The 26772-nt window shown below is 45.3% G+C and overlaps 1 protein-coding gene across 1 annotated transcript in view; it reads left to right on the top strand.

Annotated features, from left to right (window-relative positions):
* Positions 1 to 26772, top strand: part of LOC120849961 (sodium/nucleoside cotransporter 2-like) — a 109563-nt gene that overhangs the window by 13327 nt on the left and 69464 nt on the right. Inside the window, exon 2 of the mRNA XM_040222292.1 lies at positions 12736 to 12897. Coding sequence (XP_040078226.1) covers positions 12736 to 12897 — 162 coding nt within the window. The remainder of the gene's footprint in view (positions 1 to 12735; positions 12898 to 26772) is intronic.

The raw sequence follows: 26772 nt of genomic DNA, 5'->3' as shown, positions 1-26772 counted from the left end.
TACTGACATCATTTCCAACAGAACATGTGTTGTTTTTGAAAACGATGGCTCACTTCCCGTAGCTAGCAGCAAACAGTAGTTGTACCATCAAAGTGGTGTACGGCACAGAGTTATTATAACGCACGCTAGATGTTCAACTTGCGCTAGCATGCTGACGCAAATTGAAGCAGACAACAACCAGTCGAAAATTGACTTCCGGTAATCCATTTCTATTTCAAAACGTTAGGGCATTTTCTCCCTGCGCACGATAACAAGATCCACTATTCGGAATAATTGGTAGGTACTAGGTAGCTTGGAACAATTTTGTCAGCTATACGAAATAAATGGTCAGTTACAGCGTTTTTCTTTGAAATTCAATGCATTAAACACGGTGCTAAAACGACTTCGTACATGTATATTTGTGTACTGTCGGACACTGTTATCCGCGAATTGATGTCGGGGCTTCTCAGCATGAGATATATATGTGCCAAACGAACGAAAGACAGCTGGAGACCAAGAGAGACGGCAAGCACTACGCAGTAACACCTGATCAATAACTAGCCGTGCATCTACGGTCAAAATAAATTGAAAGCCACGTAATATATTCCGATTTTACATACTTACCCTATTGGAAAACCCCAATATGAACAGCGTATTATGGATATTGGTAAACAGTATCTTTTTATTGTATTACAATACAATATAGACAGTGTATTGGAAAACATTACATTTATTGTATTGTATTACAATAAGGATTTGTTATGGGATTCCAATATCCATCATACGCTGAAAATATTGGAATCCAATACCGTATAAACCCTTACTGGATCCCCATGTGTCGTATGGGGATCCAATAAGGGTTTACGATTTCAAAATACTCAGCGTATTATGGATATTGGAATCCAATATATTATATCGGCTAGCAATAACACTCTATACGAGTTGGAATATCACATTCAGCGCAACATTTCTCTCCAACGCAGTCTCTTGTGTGTATTTCTGAATGATAAATTTTAAAAAAATGTTGCTGTTGTCACATTGTGAATAAAGAAGCAAAACACTGGACTTATTCATACCAAATATATTTAACATATTCCTGAACTGGAGGATCTGGCATTTAATGCAAAAGAGAGTTAATTGTTTAGGACTCTCATTCAAAAACTTGATGTTTGAAAACAGAATGTGAAATCCTCACCTTAATGAAAACAGCACCTGCTAGCTGTAGCCATATAGGAACTGCAAAATAAAAATTTCAGATTAGTTTGCGACAAGTAGCACTCCTTCACCAAGCCGGATAGATTTAAAATTACGTCTGCGCTTGATTGTGGAAAAATAAGCTTCAATGCCACTGCCACAGGTCATTTTGAGCTCGGTCAATTAAATATACGTATCCGCGCGTCTGGCTTCACTATTCCTGCTTCGCACCTAACTAGAGTATCTGGAATGCTCACCTTTGAGGAAAAAAGAACTGGTGCTTGCTTGCTTGTAGGCCGTGGAAACTGGAAGAGACATTTGCGGTTAGTTGCGTCCAAGTAGCAGTTACTTTGAGTAGCCACGTAAAGTACACTAAGTCCGAAAGATTCAAAATTACATGCGCGGGACATAGATATCCTCTTGCGACGTAACTGGGCACGCGTCAATGTCGCCCGCTTGTATTACAGAGAAATAAGCTTCAATGCAGGAGCTCCCAGTCGTTCTGAGCTCCGTCAATAAAAAAATGCTGTACCGTTCGTATGGCTTCAGTATTCCTGCTTCGGGAATCTGGAATTCTCACCTTTGAAGAAAAGCAAACTGGGACCTGCTGGCTATTAGGCCGTGGAAACTGCCAGAAAGATTTGCGATAAGCTGCGTCCAAGTATCAATTTCTTTGACCAGCCACCTACAGCACACTAAGCCGGCTAAATTCAAAATTACATATGCGTGACATAATATGCCTCTTGTGACAAAACTGGGCACACGTTTTGTCGCCTACAGCAACACTGAAGCCAGACAGACAAGCGGTACGGCACATTTAATTGAGAGCTCAGAACGAGTAGGGACGCTTTCACTGAAGCTTGTTTTGCTGCAATGCACACGTGTATTGCGGCAAAACAAGCTTCAGTGAAAGCTTCCCCAGTCGTTCTGTCAATTAAATATCCCGTACCGCTTGTCTGGCTTCAGTATTGCTGCTTCAGAGCAATCTAGAAAATCTAGAATCCTCACCTTTGAACGAGAACGAACTGGCGCCGGCTGGCTTGTGGGCCGTGGAAACTGCAAGAGAGATTTGCGATTAGTTAAGTCCAAGTAATAACTTTTTGGGTAGCCACCTACAGCACACTCAAAATCGCGTGCACGGGACACAGATGCCTCATACGACGGAACTCCCTTCGTCCTTGTTTTCTGTTAACTCTGCTCACCTTCACCACTCGCCTCCAATTTCTGCGCTACTTCTTTAATCTCGATTCCCTGGTTCCCAAAGGCCATGCCATGGCTTGCGCCAGTCACGGATCTGTCAGCTCTGCGACTAACGCTATTGTGGCAAAGACGCCACAGCACGTGGCGCTTGATGTGCTCTTTCAATATTTTGAGCATGGCTCAAAACAGGTGGATGGGTGTTTGGTATGCCCTTTGCTTACTTGCGGATCGTTCCGAATCAGAGGGTAGGCGCTTCTGCGACCTGGACGCATGCTTGGTATTTTACAATAGTTGAAACCGAACTCTGCAGGAATCTTGAAACATAACAAACATAATGTGCACGCCAAAAGGCATAGCAAATGAAACACCCACCATCTATCTATTTTCGCTTCTTGTCCACAAGAAGCTATCGTATATGTAGCCTCCCTTGCTTAAGCCGTTCCTCCCTAGTGTCCCGGTTGGGTCTCGTCCTGATGAATCGTCGGTGGAGACCTGAGGAGCGGTCAACATCAGATCAGGCCTTTTTGAGACAGAATCATATACTTGCTGAGAGGAAGTACACCCAAACGAATCTCAGGCATGTCATTTATAGTGCGTTTTAAATTGAGACGCATGATGTAAAATGAGACGTCAATACTGACGCACCCCTTTTGCGAACCCAAAATTTTGAACGCCTTGTCCCCTTCGCTAGGGGGACAAGGCACATGAATCCCGGCATGTGGATGAAATTTTTACCTTAACATCCCGACTCAATGCCCATCCCTGAATATTCGACCACCACACTTTTAGAAAAAAAATATTTTTTTTTAGAAAACACCGAGTCATCTACCACCCCTACAAACGCCTGAACCAAGCATACACGTACCGTGGCTTGTTTGCTCCGTGCCACCCCCGAGTTAATTCGGGCTGACAATGGTCTTTTTTTTCAAATGGAACCCACATTCTTAGTTTTGGTTTGACTTGTAGAAGCAGGTGGATACTTTTATAAAGCTTCCTCCCTATGCGCTTCCGAGTCAACATTTTTGCAATGGCCAACCCCCGGGCTTTGATTTTGCGCTCCTTGATGAATGCTGAAACTCATATAGGCGGGCAATAGCTCGCCTTGAAAATACTTGATTTGGTGGCCGAGAGCAAACTCCTGTTCCTGATTGGCAGCCACTTGCTTCCAAGAATTGCGGCACATATCCTAAAGATTACTCTAACACAGATGCTTTGGCCGGACATAGACACAAAAGCCTGAAACAAGACCACTATACAGTCAGGAAATAGAGTGTCTCTTAGGAATGAAACACACAACTCAGATAGGCATCAATCACTCATCTTGAAAACACTTGCCATGCATGGCAAAGAGCAAACTTCTGGCCTTGATTGGCTGGTTCTTGCCACCAAGACCTGCATGCATAAGAAAGAACCCTGTCTTAATAAAGCTTGGGTGTTCTTGCAGAAGAGAGACAACAAAATACTAGTGCAAGACCACTACACATAGGAAATGGCATCCAAAAGGAATGAAACACAAAACTGATATAGGTGGGCAATAGCTCACCTTGAAAATACTTGCTCTTAGTGGCCGAGAACAAACACGTGTTCCTGATTGGCAGCCATTTGCTGCAAAGAATACCTGCAGATATCCTAAAGAACCGAGTTTTAGTCTAACACAGATGCTTTGACCGGACAGAGACACAAAAGTTTGACACAAGACCACTATAAAGACAGGACATAGAGTGTCTGTGAGGAATGAAACGCACAACTCAGATAGGCATCAATCACTCACCTTGAAAACACTTGCCATGCACGGCAAAGAGCAAACATCTGGCCTTGATTGGCTGGTGCTTGCCACCAAGACCTGCATGTATAAAAAGAACCCGGTCTTAGTCAAATTTGGGTGTTTTTGCAGAAAAGAGACAACACAATACTAATGCAAGATTACTACACATAGGAAATGGCATCCAAAAGGAATGAAACACAAAACTGATATAGGTGGGCAATAGCTCACCTTTAAAATACTTGCTCTTAGTGGCCGAGAACAAACACGTGTTCCTGATTGGCAGCCCTTTGCTGCAAAGAATACCTGTAGATATCCTAAAGAACCGAGTCTTAGTCTAACACAGATGCTTTGACCGGACAGAGACACAAAAGCCTGACACAAGACCACTATAAAGACAGGACATAGAGTGTCTGTGAGGAATGAAATGCACAACTCAGATAGGCGTCAATCACTCACCTTGAAAACGCTTGCCATGCGCGGCAAAGAGCAAACATCTGACCTTGATTGGCTGGTGCTTGCCACCAAGACCTGCATGTATAAGAAAGAACCCGGTCTTAGTCAAACTTGGGTGTTTCTGCAGAAGAGAGACAACAAAATACTAATGCAAGACCACTACACAGAGGTTATGGCATTCAAGAGGAATGAAACACTAAACTCATATAGGCGGGCAATAGCTCACCTTGAAAATACTTGCTCTCGGTGGCCGAGAACAAACTCGTGTTCCTGATTGGAAGCCATTTGCTGCGAAGAATATCTGTAGATATCCTAAAGAACCCAGTCTTACCACCGAATTCAGAAACCCCACTCAAACTACACTCAAACTGAAGGGCCCCTCCACTTCCTCGAGGAAGGCGCGAGGGCCGGCGCTGGCCAATCGCGACGGCGGATCCGTCCTCGCGAATGGTCAGCGCCGGCCCTCGCGCCTTCCTCGAGGAAGTTGAGGGGCCCTTCAGTTTGAGTGTAGTTTGAGTGAGGTTTTTGAATTCGGCGGTTAGTGTAACACAGATGCTTTGGCCGGACAGAATACAAAAGTCTGATACAAACCACAAAAAGCAGGAAATAGTGTGTGCGAGAGATGAAAAAAGACCCAAGTGGAGAGGCTCGTTCTGTTTCAGGTTAGTCAAATAGTGTAGCTCATTTCGCTAAAACGATGCATATTTGCTAAAAAAAGTATCTATATTTTGCCCCATTTAGCAGAGTTTACTGCCAAGGGTACCTGCACACCAGAATAAGTCAGAATTAGTCAGTTTTTTTTTCTTCTTTTGATGAGCGACAACAGAATCCTAAACAGGTGATGAAACAAAATATGAACCCAGCAAGACAGGCTAGTTTGCCTTGATGCAAGCACAGTGCCGCGGTCAACCAATTGAGGTTCTATTCTTTATCACTTGTTATATTTGGTGGGAATAGTAAAGTAAATGAAAATAAGGCAATCTCTCTTGCAGCTGACAGCTGCAAACAAAATTCATATACCTCAATGAACGACCTGGAAATAAAATTGGGTGGTGGCCAAGTAGTTTAAGGTGTCAAATTTCAAACTTACAGACTGTAGTTTTGGTTTAAGCCCTCCTGGTGTATATTTTTATCCTTATAACTATATTTACATTGTTTTTTTTGTATTTTTGAGGCACAAGTACTTAATTTATACGCTAATTCACCTTTAGAAGCGTTTTAATTACACTCCATGCCTTTCTAGTGCTCGTAATTGATTCTTGGTGAAATTGGTCTTAAATTTTTCTTTTCTTGCTGTCGCTGCTGCTTGCTTTCTCACCTTTAGAATGCTGACAACTCGACACAAAAGTAATGAAAAATGTGTTTAAAATGTCATGAAGATCAGCATTTCCAAGCTGTACCCCTGCTTCATGCCCCGACCATGCCACCATACCATAGCTGCGTGCAGTGACGAACGGTCCCAGGTTTGTCACCCGACCGTATATGGGCTTACGGTGCGGCACAACTCATGCAGCACCTATGCTTCGCGATGGAGCCAGTGAGCGAGGTGTGACACACTAGAGCTGTGCAAGCCACAGCTTTACAGCCTGCAAAGCGTGGGAAGATCCTTCTCCCTTTGCAGAGCTGGCATTAGCTCATCGAGAAGCTATTCCAAGCACTAGAAAGCCACAGAGTGTGAATAAAAGCGCTTCTGAAAATGAATTAGTGTGTAAATTATGCATCTATATGTTAAAACTTAAAAAAGTATATATGTATATATATATATATATATATATATATATATATATATATTTCAATACTAAAAAAGGCAAAAAAGAAAAAAAATGTTTCCAGGTGGGCTTGCACCCAGAGCTCCACAGCCCTTGAATTCAGTTCCCTAAAGCCCGCTTTAGACGGAACAATTTCGACCAGCAACTTCATGTCGCAACACCAGCAACACGGGCCGCCCTCGTTCACATGCAGCAACCGAATTGCTACGACTTGCCATCATCATCATGAAATTTTATTTTTCTTACAGTATTTATACGCACAGCTATATCCTAAAAACATGTTTTTATATCTCTAAATTGCGCTGAGAATACTAACTCATCTTTTTGAAACAGTTTATTTTCAAAAATGATCCATTTCAAACCAAAACTAAGTCCTCAGTTCTCATCATCACGACCACAGGGGTGTCACGTGAAAATATTGCATTCCTGATTGGCTGCTGCCGCTTCAAACATCTCCGAGTAGTCAGAGTTGCTCGTCCGCTTCGAGCCGGACCCGATCTCAGCAATTCGTGTCGATCTAGGGAAAGCTAAGGAACAACCCGCCAGCAGCCCCAAAATTGCTGGAAAGGTTGCCCCATTTGAAGCGATCCTATACTCTGTTTCATATATAGAGTGCAACGCAGTCAAAGCTAGCGCACCGGTTTTCATTGCTGACCGTGCCAACGCTCGCCCCATAAGATAGTGCGTCCCCTGCAAAAAAAAATTTAAAAAGTCGGAAAATGTGCTTTCTCGGGGCTAGTAACTGATAGTGGCGTTATGATTTCAACGGAGCACAAATGTTTTTCAAGAGAAAGGGAAAGATAATGTAAACCACCTTAAATTGTTTTCGTGTTCGTCCGTGTGGCAGCCGCTGTGGGTTTTCGGGTTGTGTGGCACTGGCTGGTTTTGAGAAGATGGCGTCTTACGCAGCAAGCTCAAGTACCTCTCCTGCTCGGATGTTTTCGAAGATTCATTGTGCGAAATTCTTGAAAGAGTGCAAGCAGATGATCGCCAATGTGCACGGGAGTATAAGAACAGATTCCCCAGAGAATTCGGTCGTGAAGTCCTGGAGACGGCCAGTAACGACACTGGAGTGTGCCCTGTACTGTCGCGAAGTGCAAGGCGCAGTGCCTATCTGGCAAGGTGGCGTCCCCGAAGCAAAGTCCTCGCAACGTGAAAGTTTCGAGCACGGGGACCGTCAAGCATAACCAGTTCACACAGAACGCCATTCGCCTGAAGGTGCATCGCAAGTGCTCCGAGAGGGAAATTCCTACCCTTGACAGCTATTTCAAAATAAACTGCACAGGCTACAACGATTGTCGATTAACGTCTTATTATAAATTTTGGGACAAGGCCGCTAGCAGGGCGATTCCTCATTCCACGCTGCACAAAAGAAAAATATAACTCGGTGCGGAGGCAAATAACAGTTTCAAAGCGGCAGACCAGATGGTAGAAATCTGTCCCCTCGGCGACTTATAAATAAAAATCAAGAAGGAGGAACTGAAATATGCACGTCGTCAATGCCCACAATCTTGCACGAAAAGTATGTCTAAAAAAGAAAAAAAAACAAAAAAACTTTGCACGTTAAATGGGATCGAACACCGGCCGCCGAGACGTCAGTTTCGCCAGAGCAGCGCCTTCTACCACTCGTCCACGAAACGCGCGGAGTAACACTTTTTCTATGTTTTCATGCGCACCACTTTAGTACCTTTGACAGCGTTGCACGCTAAGTATGAAACAGAGTAGACACCCTATTGTCTGGTACAGAAACCATTTATGAACGGTTGGGTGTTTAAACGATGTACTATACATTTTACAAAAAGAAAAAAAAAACATTGGGTGTTTAAACGTTGTACTACCCTTTTTTCAATAGAAAAAAGCAACAACAACAATAAAGAAACACATTTCAGAAGAAAACGTAAAGGAAACGGAATGTACCATTATGTTCAGTGAAGTTTGGTGACAAGACTCGGGACTCGAGCAGGAATGCCGTTATTCTTGGTGTGACCCCATGAGACTGTCTTGCTGCCTTGGCTAGGGTTTATCTAACTGAAGTACCTGTACGAAAAGTAGAACACATGTGCATAACACTCATTATTCACAAGAAAATTTGTCAATGTCCAAAATGACCCATGAAGAAAATTATGCGAGAAATTTTCAGGCTGCGTTGGCCGAGTCACCTCTCGTGGCCAATGTTTCATAGCAACTTTAATTGTAGTGAACAGTTATAGGGTATATTACGAACAAAGTGCAATTTGGTTTTGTAGGAAACTATAACACACAAAACGACACTTGAATACAGTATGTTGAGGTACCTCTAAACAAACTCCAGGGTTTCGTGGCGCCTCCTTCAGATACCTGATGTTGAACATGAAATATGTGCACCAAGGAGTGAGCAAACAGCGACTTCAGACTTGTCTCTAACACCAGCAACATGTCGACAAGAAGTGCAACGTGTAGAAAGTCGTCTAGAACTGTGCCAAGATGAAAAAGCAAGATGTAACGATATCAGAATAAGATCACACCAAAGAGGCACCATTGTGGTGAGACAATCTACGATGTAGAGACAGTAATCGGGAGTCAACCGACGTACGGCCGCGATTTACTTTGCGTTGACTGAAAAGAAACATAGAAAAAGAAAAAAAATTTGAAAACTAGAAAACGCGTTTTTTTTTTTTTTTTTTTACATTATTCGTTGAGCGCAGCCGGTAGCAGAGCAGTCGGGCGGCGTCACGAAAATCTGACAGACTCGCTACCTTTTCTCAACTTCGTACGGTGCCAGTCGGCACCACAGATGAATGGTCGGCACTCTTAGTCTACCAGGGAAGAAAAAAGTACGAGCTCAGAGCCCAGCGTCGATCGCGACTTTCGTAAAGAGAAGCTCCGGTAACACTTCGGCGACTCGTGAGCGTTATACAACGCCTCTTCGAACGAGCCCACGAATCCAACACGTCGAACGGTTTGCGCCGGTAAGCACGCTGGGAGCCAGGGAGCTGGAGGTTGAATATCCGAAAGAGACGAGGCGCTGGTTTCTACGTCTGTTTCGCACATGAGACAACAAGATAGCGAAGCTAGCCGAGTGTAAACACTGACTGACGTTACATCAGAGTGCACGCAGTCGAAATGACGTCTGCAACAGAGCACAGCCAGACGCTTTCAGCAGGGGACGCATGCGTTCAAATAAGCTGCGATTTCAAAACATCATGTCTCCCTTCTGTCCTTCAGTGATCACTTTGATCTGTGTATACCAAAGCACTCAGTGCTGCAAGTAATAAAGTCGTCTATACGTACCTTTCGAAGCGATTGAACGTGCGTTGGTTTCACTTGGAACCCACAAGCAAAGTGCGCGACGAACTTGACGAGCTGTCATCCGTCGGTCCCGCCATCGCCGCCGTCTCGCCAGGTTGGCGCGGTCGCGGTCGCTGCGCAATGGCGCAATCGCGCAATCTCGGCGGCTCGGCTAGGCTTGGCTGGATCGGCGGATTCGGCCACTCGGCGGCTCGCTCAGCCGCTCATCTGGCTCGATCTCGCTCGGCTCGCCTCCCTTCGGAGTTCGAACTGCCTCCGAAGCTCGAGCGCTCGAGCTTTCGCGCGCGCGGGTTGACGACGGAAATTTTTCTCATAAAACGAGTCTGTAACGTATCGTTTGATGGTGCAAATGCACGTATTTTTCCCGTCGTTTTTTTACAGTGTGTGAATCTTGCAAAACAGGCGACGAAGAGTGGTGGGTGAAATGTGCTCGTGTGTGGTTGTGGATTTTGTGTACGACGTAGGATTACCCTGAAAGGTGGGTCAATATCGATAAATGTGCGGGTAAGAAGCACGTGACCTGTCAAGCCCATTAATCCTCATTATTTTATCGTGCGAACTGACATTGTCACGTATCGCGTTCGATTTGGGTTCCAACATCGGTAACCTAACTTTTGTTGCATTAAAACTGCAATAAACATTTGTTTGAAAACGATCACTCCAATGAGCACGTCGTTATTGGGATTTCTCATTGAAAGGTAGGTCGCGGGTGTCCCAGCTAGTTATTTGGAATGGTTTGGTGGTTGTCTAGCATTTCAAGCGCTCGAGGCTGTGTGTACTGTGTGCCGTACGTACACTTGCGCTTTCGATCAATATGAATGTGTTCGCAACGCGGAACGTTTGTGTTCTGTGTGTATCCACCTCCAATATCGTTCTCTCTCGTATTGCCGTATGGTAACTCCTGCTGTTCTACGATATCATTCACGCGATGTCGTATATGTGGGCGTACCGATATTCACATGTTGCTTCACGGGCGATCAATATTGTGTTACGTATCTTCTTAGTCCGCGGTATATGCCGACGTAATTCATGTTGGTAACTTGGAATTCGTTCTGAGATTTATCCACGCGATATTGTATTCTCCTTTGGGCCCGTGATCGACGACCGATATTTATATATCGTGTGACCGCACAGTACGTCCATGTCGGTCACCAATATGCACGCGGTGTCGTATTCTATTCCAATAACCGTAAGTTCTGTCGGGATATTGTGCTTCGATATCGTGTTGTATACCAATAACCGCAAGTTATATCGGGATATTGTGCTCCAATATCCTGTTGTATACCAATAACCGTATACTATATCGGGATATTGTGCTCCGATATGAATTCCCGTCGTGCGTATTGGGTTAATCGGATAACAATAAGTTTTTATTGGTTTCCATCAACTTCATTGGAATACAATATTTCCAATAAGCCGAGTTCATATTGGCCTTTTTCAATAGGGGTGCCTTACGCGCACATACTTCTCGTTCGATTGGCTCTTCTTCAAGCAGAAAAGCGGCACAGCTATGGGAGCAGCTACCTTGGTCACAATGGCCAACCTCCCCAAGGAACATATTGAGCACCAAGCCTTCGCTTCGTATTTGCCAAAAACCAAAGATCTTTCTAAGCTACGTCGACACCTTTGCCAACACCTGAATTCGGTCGAACCCGCAATCCAATTTACGGTGGAGGGCGAGAAAGACGGCGCTCTTTCGTTTTTGGACGTCAGTGTGCGGAAGAAGTTAGATGATCTTACTTTTTGGTGTACAGAAACCGTAGGCACACTGGCAAGTACCTGAACTTCAAATCTTATCATCCCACAACACACAAGATATCGGTTCACTGCCCTTTTCAGATGTGCCATGTCTGTATGCTCGACGGAGGAATCGCTCCGAAAGGAGGTGTGCAAGATCAGGGCCTATATTAAGAAAAAGGCTAAACTTCAGATTTATCAACCCAGCATACAAGACACTGCACCCTCCCCGTCTCTCCACGGCCCCGGTCCCTTCGAGCCGTATTTACGTGCCATACAAAAGGAACGTTAGCGAGACCATCGGACGCACCCTTCGCAAATATGGGATCGCGGTCACTTACAGACCAGTGACAACCACCCGTCACGACTCTCCCTTCGCAAAGACAGACCGGGAAAGGAGTAGGCTCAAGATCTCGGCTACCGCATCTCATGCGCGGACTACACTGATGCCTACGTGGGAAAAACAAAGAACTTCCCAGAACGTATCCGCCGCCACAAATACGACGTGAAAAAGAATGACGTCCAAGCCAGTGCCCTTGCAGAACACGCCGAAATACTGGGTCACAGCGTGTCCTTCGACAAGAGCGAGATTCTGACCCCGGAAAAACACTGGCGTAGATGTCTGCACCTGGAATCCTGGTATATCCAAATAACAAACGAAAACGTCAACAGATGTAGATGTAGATGGTTGAGCGTGTTGGTTATTAATTTACGACAAGGAAAGAGGAATATTTAAGCAAACTGACAAGACAGGCTTTCGACTTTCAGCAAAACGTTTACTGGCTCGACTTCGTTTGTCTTAAATGTTCCTCTTTCCTTATCGTCAACAGATCATCGGGCACTTTCCCGAGCGTGTACGTCTCGGGGCTTCGTCGCTTTACGGAAAAACACGGGCGCAACACTCGCACCGGGTTTCATCGCTCTATATTCTCGATGAAGATGAAGTTGAAGAGTATTAACATGATATAGATGACGACAACGAAGAAGATTCGCTCAACCCATAATCACCCGTGACCAAGTGACCAAGCTGGTCCCAAAACGTAGGGTATATTGTTTTTATTGAAACTTGGTTAGTTTCATTTTTTTAGTCAGTCTATTTATTTCCTAACCAGACAGATCTATGTCGAATATGTTTACATTCAAACATAACGATGCACTTTTGGCGCAGCTTGATTGGCTCCTTCGAATCGTAGTGTCGACTGCGGTCAGACATGATATGTAACGAAGTATTACCTATGCTATCGCGTACTTTTGAAGCATAAACTACAAATTGCTCGGCGATCACCAGAAAGGCCGTTTAACCCACCGCAAATATCTCAACATCGCTCCCCTGCATCGTGTGCGTTGCAGGCCCTGCCCGTGATTTTCTTCTTCAGCTTTTTCGTGAGCATCTTGTACTTCTACGGCATCATGCAGTGGTTCGTTCTTCGAATGGGACAGATTCTTCAGCTCGCTATCGGCACCACGGCCTGCGAGTCAGTCTGCACTGCGGCCAACATCTTCCTCGGAATGGTGCGGTCAATCTGGCACACTGCGAGTGACTGACGCGTAGTGGGATTGCAAGTTGCAAGCATATAATATCAGTTGAAAAAACAATAATGCGTAAGTTCACGCTGCTTTTTATTACAGCGGAGCTGTTAAGGGCTAGGTTCCCCAGGATCGTGTCCGGTATCAAACGCACGAGGACACGAACCTACCTGGAGACCTACCGCCATCAATAAGCGACGTGGCAAGCACACAGTCAGTCTGGTTGTCGCCGTCGCTCGTAGATGGCGGCAACCTTTCCACCTATCATAGAGGAATAGATTGTTGGGCGCATTGTTGGGAATTCATCATGGGAAACAGCGCGAAAAACAGACGAGGACGAAGAAGAAACACACGTGACGAGCGCAGCGCTCGTCAAGTGTGTTTCTTCGTCCTCGTCTGTTTTGCGCGCTGTTCCCAACGCTCTTATCAGTTTCGGTTTGGACTCAGAATGGGTCGGCTCCGCTGGTCTTCCATCTTCACGAGAGCGGAAAGGCTGTACGTTTTTTGTGTGCATTTTGCGGGGTCGTCTAAGCACTCTGGGTATTTGCGTGCTTGAATAGACCAATCTCATGGGCCTTAAGGCTGCTTGCAGCCTCAGTGGCGAAGCCAGGGGAAGGCTTATGGTGCTTCAGCCAATGCCACCTAGAAAACAAGGCCTCCGCATGACGCTTCGTTAGTAGATCCCCGACCAACCCCAAGCGGCAAACACCCCGAAGCTTGACGAGAGGAAAGTGATTGCAGCGCCCCTGGCGAGCTCAGAGCCTCCGCTAGCAGACGAAGTCTCCGTAACGCATTGGTTTTGCCTATTTCCGTGCGAGGTGACCAATGAAAAAAAATGTCACTGGTAATCGCTGCTTTGAATGTTAAACAAAAGCTGCCACTTCATAAGTGGAAGACATCGTCGCGTGGGAAAGATGTTAGAGCTTTCAGGTTGCAATTTCGGGGCTCTCCTGAAGAAAACACTGTCGCAACTTATGTAAGCGAGGCAAAACACGAATGTACCTTCGCAATGTCTTTTGAAAAAGGGCAATGTAGAAACATTCTAGAACGTAGCTACGTTTCAACTTTACTGCTCTTATCAATCAATTTGTTTCGTTGTTGCAGTACCCATTTCTCATTAATGCCTTGCTTATAACCGTTTCGTCGAATAGGCGAATGGGATGACGAAGCAAGCGGCAATTTCGAACAACGTACGTTATTGCGATGTCAGTATGCTCTGGAAGAAGTCGATTGTGCTAATGCAAATCTGACGCTATTACTGAAATTAATAAAAGCGGAGTTACAAGAAAAGCGGACTTCTTGCGCGTCAAAAAAAGAAAAAAAAAGAACAAAACAAGGAGAGCGTCGTAGTGCAAAATAAAAAAAGTGATTTCGGTCACGTTACATACGGTACACAAATTCCGATTATTAGCGCCCGGAAGACTAACGTCTTCGTCGCCTTCTAGGATAAAAGTGGGCACCCCTTGGACCGCCGTCAGGAACTCTTTCCATTTTTTAAAGTCTACTTTCTTTTTATTTTTGAGAAGGAGCTACGACGTCGCGCTCTTTCTTCCTCCTGCTTTTGTGTGTGTGTGTGTGTTTTTTTTTTCTTTTTGCGTGTGTGTGTGTGTGTGCGTTTTGTTTGCTTATTTGGCGTTTAAATAATATCACTTCTTGTACTTTTTTTGTTCTTTGCCTTGTTTGGATTAGTTTTTCCTCTCTTTTTTTTCACTTCGCGCTTACTAGCGCCAGCCCGTCTGCAACACTGTGCCTGGACATTTTGAGGGCCGTCTGCAACTTTTGTTGTTGTTTTCTTCTACTGTCGTCTGCGATAACTACCTACTTTCGTGTTCGATTGAGTTTCTTATCCGAAATCTTCATATGTGCATTTTGTTATTTAATACATATATTAAGAAGTCTAAGCTCGTTATACATTTATATTCGAAATTTAATTGTCTCCGCCGGAACGTCCGCAATGGGTCAACGTTTGTTGATCAACCGGCCGCCTTCTGGCATACACCAGCGCATACTTGGAGATGGCAGGCATGTCATGTCCTGCCTATACCACTGTAAAAAGACGTTTTTGCGATGTATTAGAAAATCCTTCTTCCGCCTCCCCAAGCCCGAACAAACATGAGTAATTAAGTTGCTGCAATATAAAAATTAAGCTAAAACAAACCACTAAAAAAAAATGTATTTTTTTATGTTGCTGCTTTATAATTTTTTTTCTTTCCCTAAGCGACGCATTGATTGTCGTCTTTGAAGGAGTTTCTTTGCTGGGTGATTTGTATTTTGCTATCGTCTGCTAACATTTTGGTTTATTCGTCGTTGTTCCCCATTTCGCTTTATTTTCGCCTAAGAAGGGGACCCCATCTTTCCTGCAGAGTTTGAAAAGTGTTTGCACGGTCATTTTCTCTTTACTTTTTTGTTTCTGTTATGCTGCAGTGACTGGTTAGCTTGCTCTGGTAATCTTAACACGTTGTTTGCCCACGTTTTAATGATCACCAATTTAGGTAAGAAACTGTGACAACGCATTCTGTAACGGATCAACAGTAACCTGTTACGACGTAGTTCGAGTGGCTAAACGCCTTTCTTCCACTTCCCAGATGCGCTCCAAACTCGTGTGATCCCCTGAGTGGCGTTTGAGACCGCTAAATAGACTGCTCTATCTTTGTTTATGCGCGCGTTATTATTTGATTGTTGTTGCAGTTGGGATCAGTGGATCCCGCTTCGGAAGCGCACTGACCGCAATGAATTGTTTCAGCTGTTGAGGTGACGAAACGGGGCTCGCAAAGCGTCTGCTTACGTAGACTCCCGAGTCCTCTAGAGGCGTTCGCCGCCGCTCCCGTATGTTTTCGGAGGAACTACGCCGCATTTACTGGCGGCCACAGCTATACTCTGTTTCACCTTATGATGTACCGCGGAAACGGCTACAAGCGCGAGCTCCATGATCTGGGGCACATCTCGGCGGCACAAGCTCTCGTGAATTAAGAGCAGCTGCCAACGCTATGAGCTCGCGCTTCCAGCCTTCGCTGCGGTACAACATAAGGTGAAACGAAGTATAAGTGCGCAACTGCTTAGCGCGCGCTGATAACGAGCTACCAGAGTTCGGTTGCAAAATGCATGCGACACCATTAATATTGCCGGTCCTAGCAATGCGAGCTCGTTCTGAGCACGACCACTGAAGCAGGCGATGGAGCAGACAATGCACACTGTAAAGAAAAATTACGTAAAATTACGGAAATTGCCAGTTAATGTTTGATGCCGGTACAATTTCCGTTGTCTTGCATAACGGTCACAGCATTAACTAGGTATTACGTGCATGACAGTAATGAGGCCCTACGGTTTTTGCCCGTAACTTGACCCGTAGAAGCATGGCAGAAAACCGAAACTCTCATGTACGTGATCCACAGATACGGGAATTATTCCGGCATCAAAAATTAGCCGGCGTGTTGTCCGTAACTTGCGACGGCAAAAAACCGTAACAGTTAATAACTGAGCTGCACGTGATGTGCAACGACTGAAATCGTTCCGGCATCGAAAATTAGCTGGCGTGTTGTCCGTAACTTGCAGCGGCAAAAAACCGTAATTCTCAATCACCGAGCTGTACGTGATGTGCGAAAACAGGAATCGTTCCTGCATACGAAATTAGCAGGTGTGTTGTCCACACCATGCAGCGTCGGCCACAGCCTGTTGAACTGCTAGCTGCAGTGACTTAACAAAATGGATGTCTAAGTGAACAATAAATATAGCATTTTACTGCTTATTTATTGTTCACTGAGATATCGGTTTTGTTAAATCACTGCAGCTAACATTTTAACAGGCTCTGGCCATTGCTGCAATGTGCGGACAACACGCCAGCTAATTTTCAATGTCGGAACGATTCCTGTCGTCACTCATGATGTGCAGCTCAGTGATTGAGAGTTACAGCTTTCTGCCGCTGCAAGTTACAGACAACACGTAAACTAATTTTTGACGCGGGAACAATTCAAATTAAATATATAATGCCCAGGGAATGTGACAAGGCTGCGGGTCCAAGTTCTTTTAGGAGTTAATGCCAGCTGCGCATCCCAGAGATTAACAGCTGCTTAAACACTGTGTTAGAAATTTCGAGGAAGTGTACACAAGATACAGTATTAAGTAAAACGTGTTCATACCTTTATTCTTAAGAAATAATTAGTGGGCCATGTCCAGCTTCCCTGTGAAAGGCAATCTCTAATTTTCTGAGCAATCAAGTCCATGGGAAGAATTACAGAACCAGGAAAACAAAACAAAAAATCTGGAATGTGGTTAGGTTATCAACAGAATGTGATGACAGAATAAACCTCCCAATTATCACAAACAATGAGTTACATGTAAGGGCATTGAAGGAGCCTCAGCTGAACTCTGGCGGGCACTAAACAGTGAAACCAACTTGTGACTTGTGATAGGAAACCGTTTTAACAAGGGAAGTTAGAAAAATTCCTTTCAAGACAGAATTTCCCGCATTCAATAAGTTACTTCAAGTTTGTTGTCACGAGTTAATTTCAGAAGTTACTGCGAGCTGTGCCTCCCAGACATAACTAAACACCGTGTTAGTGGGGTTGTGCGAGTATTCGGAATTTCGAACTGTAGTTTCAAATAATACACTATTCTATATTCGCTTTGAGAACTGTGCTGTTCGTGTTTTTCGAAGTGTTGGTTGCGTGCGGCGGGCTAGTCTCGTTGAGTGCGCTTCTTACCGAGCACCGTTGCACTGCGAAGAAGCAATACCTGCGGAAGCGAGCTCCGCGGGTGTTGCTTCTCCGCAGTGCAACAGTGCTCAATAAGAAGCGCACTCAACAGGATAACCCGCCACGATAAACACTTGGGAAAGTAGAAATATCGCAATTGCGTGCTCGGAAGAGAAGCATACATTGAACGCGGCGTGGTGCACGTGTGCCGGCTGTATTTGAAAATAAATGGAAACTTTGTGAATGTGCATATCTACTTTGTAGTAAAAGTTTCAAAATTAAACTGACTGTTATGGAAGAGTATACTATGTTAGGCAGAGATGCCCTTACAACCTGCGTTCCTCATGCGCGATTCATTCTTTTAGAGCACAGCTCTTAGGCGCCCGTTTCCGGCTTGAGCGGCGTCGCCGTAATCGCGCTTTGCATTATGGGAAGTTTTCCATAATGACGTCACGAAGGTTACCCTCGTGAGGGTTACGAGGGTTAGGGTCACGAGGGTTATCCTCACGAGGGTCACAAGCGTTACCCTCACTAGCGTTGCGAGAATTAGTTACCCTCGAAAGGGTTACCCTCACGAGGGTCACGAGGGTTACTCTCACGAGGATCAACCTCACAAGGGTCATGAGGGTTATGAGAGTTACCCTCACGAGGGTCACCCCCCCGAAGTCCCGTGACCTGCCCCCACGAGGTCGCGCAACCTCAGGGGGTCACCTATCCCTCAGTACCCTTCCATCCTCCTCTTCAAGGGCTGCGCTCTTATACGGTGTTACAGGGAGTCGTAAACTGCTTTCATTTTTTAACTCAAATTAACGAAAGATTATTTTATATAGCAAGATTTGTAAATTCACTCAATTGGACATTTCTATAGGATTCATTTTATGTCAAATCCATCGTTTACTTGCCATTCCAAGACATCAGAACTTCTGAAGTCACAGTTCATAAATATAGATAGATTAAACTTCGCTTATAAACAAACAAGTGGAACAATGTTCACAAGTTTAGCTGGGTTTTCGTCTAAGGATTATGCAGTGATAGTAAAAACCATGGAAAAACTATTCGATATTCAAATCGAAAATATTCGGCCAATGCCTATATTCGCTTCTAACCCAGAATCATCTATTCGCACAAGACTACGTGTTAGTAAGAAATTTCAAGCAAGTGCACGTAAGATGCAGTATGAAGTGAAACATGTTCATACCTTTATTCTTGAGAAATAATTAGTGGGCCACGTCCAGCTTTCATTTGGAAGGCAATCTTACTTCCAGAGCAATCAAGTCCACATGGAGAACTACAGAACCTGGAAAAGCAAAAACAAAAAATGTGGAATGTGTTAGGTTATGAACAGAATGCGATGACACAATAAACCTCCCAATTTCAGCAAACTACGAGTTACATCTAAGCGCACTGCAGGAGCCTCATCTTAACTCTGGCGAGCACTACAGTGAAACCAACTTGTAACTTATGATCCGAAACCATTTCAACAAGGGAGGTTAGAAAAATTCCTTTGAAGACAAAATTTCCACATCCAATAAGTTACTTCAAGTTTGTTGTCACGGGTTAATTTCAGAAGTTACTGCCAACTGTGCCTTCCAGAGATAATTAAACACCGTGTTAGTAACAAATTTCAAGCAAGTGCACATAAGATACAGTACAAAGTAAAACATGTTCATACCTCTTTTCTTAAAATAATTAGTGGGCTTGCTTTCCAGCTTTCACATGGAAAGCAATCTCTAACTTCCTGAACAATCAAGTTCATAGGGAGAACTACAGAACCTGGCAAACAAAACAAAAAATGTGGTATGTGATTAGGTTCTGAACAGAATGTGATGACAGAACGAACCTCCCATTTCCTGCTAACTATGAGTTACACATAAGCAGAGCTTGAAGTCTCCTTTAGGTTGAGGGGGGTCCCTAAAAGAAGGGAGGAACTCGGGAGGGGGGTTCTGACGAAATGTATTAGATGCACATAAAATAACACCCACTGCTGACTCTGTCCCCACCGTACCTGCAACCCTCAAATTGCTAATCCCCAAATGTCACATTCCTGAAAACAAGCTATTTTATTGCAAGATATGATTTTGATTTCACTAATGCTGGGGCTGTGGAGGAGGGTCCCAGACCATCCGTTAAAATCAGTGGGGGACCCCCTGAGGCGACCCAGACTTTAAGCGCTGCACATAAGTGCAGTGCAGGAACCTCAGCTTAATTCTGGCAGACGTTAACAGTGAAACCAACTTGTGACTTATGCTACGAAACCATTTTAGCAAGGGAAGTTTGAAAAATGCCTTCGAAGATAAAGATGCCGCATTCACGGAGTTTCTTCAAGCCTGCTGTCGCAAGTTAATTTCAGATGTTAGTGCCAAGTGCACGTCCCAGAGATAAACAGGTGCTTGAAAACCATGTTAGTAAGAAATTTTGAGGAAGTGCACACAAGATGCAGTAGGAAGTAAAACACGTGCATACCTTCATTTTTGAAAATTAATTCATGGGTCATGTCCAGCTTTCATGTGAAAGGCAATCTTCATAACTTCCAGAGCAATCAAGTCCTATGAACAACTACAGAGCCTGAAAAAAAAATGTGGAATGTGGTTAGGGTCTGAATAGAATGCGATGACAAACTAAACATCCCGATATCTGCAGGATATGAGTTACACGTAAGTGCACTGCAGGTGCCAGTGTGATTTAAGAAAGTGCACCTCCCAGAGATAAACAGGTGCTTGAACACCGTGTTAGTAAGAAATTTCGAGGAAGTGCACACAAGATGCAGCAGGGAAGAAAACACGTGCATACCTTTATTCTTGAGAATTAATTAGTGGGTCACGTCCAGCCTTCATGTGGAAGGCAATCATCATAACTTCCAGAGCAATCAAGTCCATATGAACAACTACCGAACCTGGAAAACAAAACAAAAAAAAAATGCGGGATGTGGTTAGGTTTTGAATAGAATGCGATGACAAACTAAACCTCCCGATATCTGCAAACTATGAGTTACACGTAAGTGCACTGCAGGTGCCAGTGTGATTTAAGGAAGCTGTAAACCCCAAATGAAACTACTTGAAAGGGGCATGGACACAGCAATTAGGCAAGTTAGAGTATTTGTTACATGACAACACCTATTGGACATACACGAAACATTTCAGAATATTTAAAACTCCAATAATTACAAAATTATTTTTTTTTAATGTTCATCATTTCTATCTGGGGACCAGGGTCGCTAAACTCGTCAAGCACAACTTTGTGTCCGAAAGTTGCGGAACGCGCTAATTGGACTCTCGCGCCGCTGACGTCGCGCTGAGCGAGGTGTCAATCATTCGAAGCAAAGTTCATCGAGGCGCGCGTGCGGCGCGTGAGGGGCGCGAGGAGCCCGCTGATTGAACGGCTTCGCCGATGACGTAGCGCCCATTTCTCCCTACATCCCTACGCCAAGCTAAAATCAATGCTTTGCAGATTGTCCCTAGGCGACCTGCTGACGCTCAAAATCCCTCCGAAGTTTGTGTTAACAAGAAACCTCGTTTGTCGAAGTTGTCGCTGACGTCAAAGTGACGTTTCCGAACTTTGCGAGAGCCGCGGTTTGAGCTCGAGATCTTCGCTTCGGATCGAGGCGAAGTTAAACTTTGTCAACATGGCGGTGCCGTACGCTGCGGCCGAGCTCATCTTCCGCCACCGTCGGCGTCGCTACTGAGACCACTGGGGACGCCTTTCAACTCCCCGACGACGACTTTCGGCGACAGTACGGGCTATCCAAAGCCGTTGTGCGTTTACTCTGCGACGAGCTTCGTTCGCCGCCTCGGACCGTGGAACAACAAGTTCTCTGCGCGCTCCGGTTCTTCGGAACCGGTAGCTTTCAAGGCATGGTGGCGACTGACGAACACCTGTCAGTCTCCCACATGACTGTGAACCGGGCTGTCAGAATTTTTGCGGCTGCCATCGCTTTTTTTTATTTTATTTTTTTCTGTAATATCCGAAGAGCTAGTAATAAGCTGGTATACAATTCAGAATGTTGGAAAATGTAAACATTTTGGCGGAACTCCGCCTGGTTAGGTAAGTAATAAGAAAAAGTACAACGTAGACTCTAACCAATTTCTTCAATGTGCCCGACGTTTTGAAGCCAGCTCGGCTCCTTGTTCAAGGGTGACTGTATATGGGCCCAAAGGTAGCAACCTGTCGTCGTTGAGTCTTGAAAACGGAAACGGAGCTTGTCAAGTGTACATATTGTTTTGCAAGTTGGACTACATTGGTTAGAGTCTACGTTGTACTTTTTCTTATTACTTACCTAACCAGGCGGAGTTCCGCCAAAATGTTTACATTTAAGTCATTATGCGCTGACTACGGCCCTAATGTAGTCCAACTTGCAAAACGATTTGTACACTTGACAAGCTCCGTTTCCGTTTTCAAGACTCAACGACGACAGGTTGCTACCGTTGGGCCCATATACAGTCACCCGTGAACAAGGAGCCGAGCTGGCTTCGAAACGTCGGGCACATTGAAGAAATTGGTTAGAGTCTACGTTGTACGTTTTCTTAGAATGTTGGAAAACAAACAAGAACCGGGGTAATTCTTGGGTAAGGTCGAGTCTCCCGGCAGCCGGCAGAATTATTTCCCCGAAATTCTACTGGCAGTCGTCACTCATTGGCGGTCAAATCAGTTCATCGAACGACGTGTCATCGACAGATCGTTTCATCGGCACGCGATGTAATCACATGAAAGAGATTGTCTTCCGTTAGAGGTATATCCGCATTAAGCATTTTCCCACCTTTAAACATGTAAGTGGGGTGTGCCATAACTAACACCGTAATAAGTGTAGCGATAGACCTTATAAAAAAAATGTAAACTTCACACCTTTAAAAATGTGTGATTTTTTAAACACGTTTCTTAAAACGTATGATGATGCCTACACCTTTTTATAAAGATGTAAAACTACAATACCCCTTCTCGTCAGGCACGCAGCTAAGGGGAGGGGGGGGGGTATAAGGCCTGGCCTTCCCGCCCCCCCCCCCCTCCCCTCCGAAATTTTCCATTTTGCTGGGGCCTCCTCTCCTTCCTCCCCCTCATAGAGCACTTTGTCATCGGCGCCCCCCCCCCCCCCCCCCCCCCCGCTTTAACCAAAAATCTGGCTACGTGCCTGCTTCTCCTCAAGGTGTAATTACCCCAGTACATTTCTTTTTTGGGGTGTACACAGTGGCCCGGGACCCATTAATATGACTGAACAAATAAATTACACAAACGAGTCGCCGAAACAGCACGTTGCTTCTTGGGGGATACGGTCCATTCGTCACATGCACACTCGTCACAGGACGATTGGTCACAAGACGATTCGTTACACGGGAACATTCGTCATAGGACGACTCGTCACATGGCCAACCGGTCCCATAATAGTTAGTCCCCCCAAAAATGTATTGTTCAATTTGGTTCGGTCGGACAAAGTGGCTCACCTCATATCTTAATATGTGTTTGGCTTCTCAAAGGCGAAGAATTTGTAACAAAGGTTTTAGCTTCTGTTTCGGTCCTGAACATTGAATGTTGGTTCGGCCTTACAAAGTGGGTCACATCTTAGCATGTCTTTCGCTTCTCAAGGTCAAAGAATTTGTAACAGACGTTTTAGCTTCTGGGTCCGTCCCGAACGGTGAATGCGGAGGCCATATTGTCACGGGTGGTGAGTCGTGACCAATAAACAAGAAATAAACAGAAATAAATAAACGTTTAATGTGGTGAACTTGTGCCAAAAATAAAGAAGGAAACAGAAGAAAGCAGAGCGTCGCGGGCGTCGAAGTCGGCGTGTCAGCAGAATCGAGCGCTAGGGCGAGACTGACTCGACAAGGTCGCGGGCGGCCTCTTATCTAGAGTGCGCCGCTATCTCGAAGATTCGGCGAAAGCGGTTCGAGCGTCGCGTGATCGGGGCGAGAATGAACACGCACTTCCTAGAAAACAAAAGCAGGGATAAATGATAGAAGTTACGTGCGGTACATGAATAAACGGGAACTTTCTGGAGGACCGTGACCGAGCGTTGCTTTCTCAGCCTTGCGCGCGGCATTACTCCCCCCTTTAAAAGTGCATCGCCCCGATGCAGTGTAAAACAAATCAAAATAAAAAAGAACGATAAGGTCCACAGTCCTATCGAGGGTAGTACGGCTTCAGGCGCACGACGTGGACGACCTCAGGTCGTGGTGGGCGGCGTGACGATGTTCGTGTTCCGTCGGGCATCACCTCGTAGTTCAGCTCGCCGAGGCGATGAAGTACCTTGTATAGTCCAAAGTACCGTTTCAGCAGTTTCTCACTGAGGCCGCGGCGACGGATGGGCGTCCATACCCACACCCTATCTCCGGGCTGGAAGTGGACGTCCCTGCGACGAAGGTTGTAGCGGCCGGCGTCGACGCGTTGCTGGTCTTGAATCAGGAGTCGGGCGAGCTGGCAAACCACATTAAACGTTTATTTATTTCTGTTTATTTCTTGTTTATTGGTCACGACTCACCACCCGTGACATTCTGGTGGAGGTGCGGGGTACCGCATGTTCGTGCAGCGCAGCCCTCCGAGTTCCCGCAGTACAAGTCCGAATCCAAGCTCCCGAGGACCCAACGAAGACCAGATCGAGACTGGATCAAGTCGCCGCACCCAAGGGCTAAATTCGGAATACGGACTTCTACCCCGCACCTCCACCAGAATGTCACGGGTGGTGAGTCGTGACCAATAAACAAGAAATAAACAGAAATAAATAAACGTTTAATGTGGCGAACTTGTGCCAAAAATAAAGACGGAAACAGAAGAAAGCAGAGCGTCGCGGGCGTCGAAGTCGGCGTGTCAGCAGAATCGAGCGCTAGGGCGAGACTGACTCGACAAGGTCGCGGGCGGCCTCTTATCTAGAGTCCGCCGCTATCTCGAAGATTCGGCGAAAGCGGTTCGAGCGTCGCGTGATCGGGGCGAGAATGAACACGCACTTTCTAGAAAACAAAAGCAGGGATAAATGATAGAAGTTACGTGCGGTACATGAATAAACGGGAACTTTCTGGAGGACCGTGACCGAGCGTTGCTTTCTCAGCCTTGCGCGCGGCAATATAAGAGTGACTATTTTTGAACTCGGACTATATTCAAAATAATGGAGGGGATCGCAAAAGAGAGAGGCTGTACACATTCACTCATACACATTCAGCAGAAAGAATTCCGATACTTATTGATTTTGTCGAATAGGTGTATGCAAGGCAAAAGTAAAAACTGATTTAGCTGCCAGTCGGATTATTGCTCCTTCAAGCCAGCAACTGAGATCAACCTGCTAAAGACTCGTAATATAATGAAAGTAAAAGCGGAAGAGGAGCATTGTAAGATTAGTTTCCTAACCATTGGTTTATGTGACGGTGGGAAGTCGTGAAAGTCCTCATCAGGGAATGTGGGCAGTTGTTGAAATTTGCGATTTACTATCGTCGCCTGCCCGATCGATGTGACCAGTTGCCCGCATGACGAGTCATCCTGTGACGATTGTTCCTACGTGACGAATCGTCCTGTGACCAATCGTCCTGTGACGAGTGCGCATGTGACGGATCGTCCTCATCCCGCTTCTTGGCGAGTGTCGAGGCAATATCGTCCGAAAACCGGCTTCAATATTGGCCGGATGTACGGTTTTGCGCCTCGTCCCTACATCCGGCAGGTATGGGAGTACCGATGCAAATAAACGATTTATGTCTAATAGCACTGGCACCACTGATTTCTTAGGAGGCTAGATCGTGAATAGAGGCTTGTATTGCTGGGGTCGAGCGGCACCACTGGCAGTCATCGCTTGACACAACTCAATTTTATTACGTTAGTAAATTGTTCTCTACCATGAAACTTCTATCATGTTTCCGCAAATAACAGTTAATATTGTGGGCAAGAATATTAAACGCGTTAGATTAACAATCTTGTTTAACTAAATGTTGTGTGGTTGAGGGTCCAGGGCTACTTTGTTGGGCGTTAACTGTTATGTGTTTAATGAGACAAGGGCTACCGAGAGTTATAGTGGAGTCATCCGTGATTTCGGAGTCATCAAAGCTCAGCAAACGATAAGTTAGAATGCCTTTACTGAGGATTTTCGCATCGTTTTGACCGCTTGTACATAGTGCTTCATGGTGAAAGCTTTTTCTTTGAACTCCTGTGAGGGCTTCCGTGACAAACTGAAACTCGGAGCGTGCCGTTCAGTCGCTCGACGTGCCATTTATTTAGCAACCGAAGCAAGCGACGTCGGTAAAGTCAACCGTGCTCCGGCCAATTTTTTTTAATCGATGTTCAAACGCTTGACGAATGTCTATTTGATCTCCAAGAACCCGACATAATCATCGCAGCACGTCATAAAATGCTCGCCCTCGAGCTCCGCGTACAAGCTTCCAATTTTTGCATGTTTCTTCCTTAGACTTGCGTGTATTGCCTCATGATGTAAAAGGCCAAAGCAACAAGGACAAAAACGAAGGGAGAACTAGACAGGACGCGGCATATTGCCTGTCGTCAAGCAATGGCCGCCGGTGAGGCCAGTGACGGGCTCCCAATTCGCGATACAGATTTGCACTGTGAGAGTTCTAATGCATTACACCCGCCGAGTGCTGCACGGAGAACAAGCCCCGAACGAACTTGCCGAATGCACCCAGTGCAGACTGATGCTGTCGCCATAGATGTTGTAGAAAAGTACCGACCTCAAACCGAAACTAGCGCCTTTTTGTTCGACGTGATGGGTGGGAATGCGAGAGTGCAGTCGCTGCCATCGTTTAAACGTTGGTTGCTGCAACGTAGGACTTACATTTGCGATGACTTCCACTTAAGCAACTCGGCAGTCAGAGATATCTACAGACGGCGTAAGTTTCCGAAACCAGTTGACTACAAAACAGCATACGCTTGAGGAAATTGATGGCACTGTACGCGCAAGAGCTTGCTTCGTTTTAAGCATAATATTATGAATGAATAACTGAAAGGATACGGCTTAAATCTAGTTCTTTGGAACAGCTAGCAATACGTTTCGTAAGACTTTTTATTTCCCTGGCATTGAGAACGAGAGCTTTCTCAAAACAAAATATGACGGTGCGAGATAGCTGCCGTTCAAATATGACTTTGCTTGAGTCTCGGGCAACGTCTCCATGTTTAGCCTTCCCGGACGCTGAGTGAATCCGTCGCAGGTTTTTGCTGTGGGAGCTTTGTCGAAAAATGTTGCACTTTT

Source organism: Ixodes scapularis, unplaced genomic scaffold, assembly GCF_016920785.2.
Source record: "Ixodes scapularis isolate PalLabHiFi unplaced genomic scaffold, ASM1692078v2 PGA_scaffold5__190_contigs__length_132052651, whole genome shotgun sequence".
Lineage (NCBI taxonomy): Eukaryota > Metazoa > Arthropoda > Arachnida > Ixodida > Ixodidae > Ixodes > Ixodes scapularis.
The sequence above is the reverse complement of the archived record's forward strand: the minus strand, read 5'-3'. Positions and strand labels throughout refer to the sequence as shown.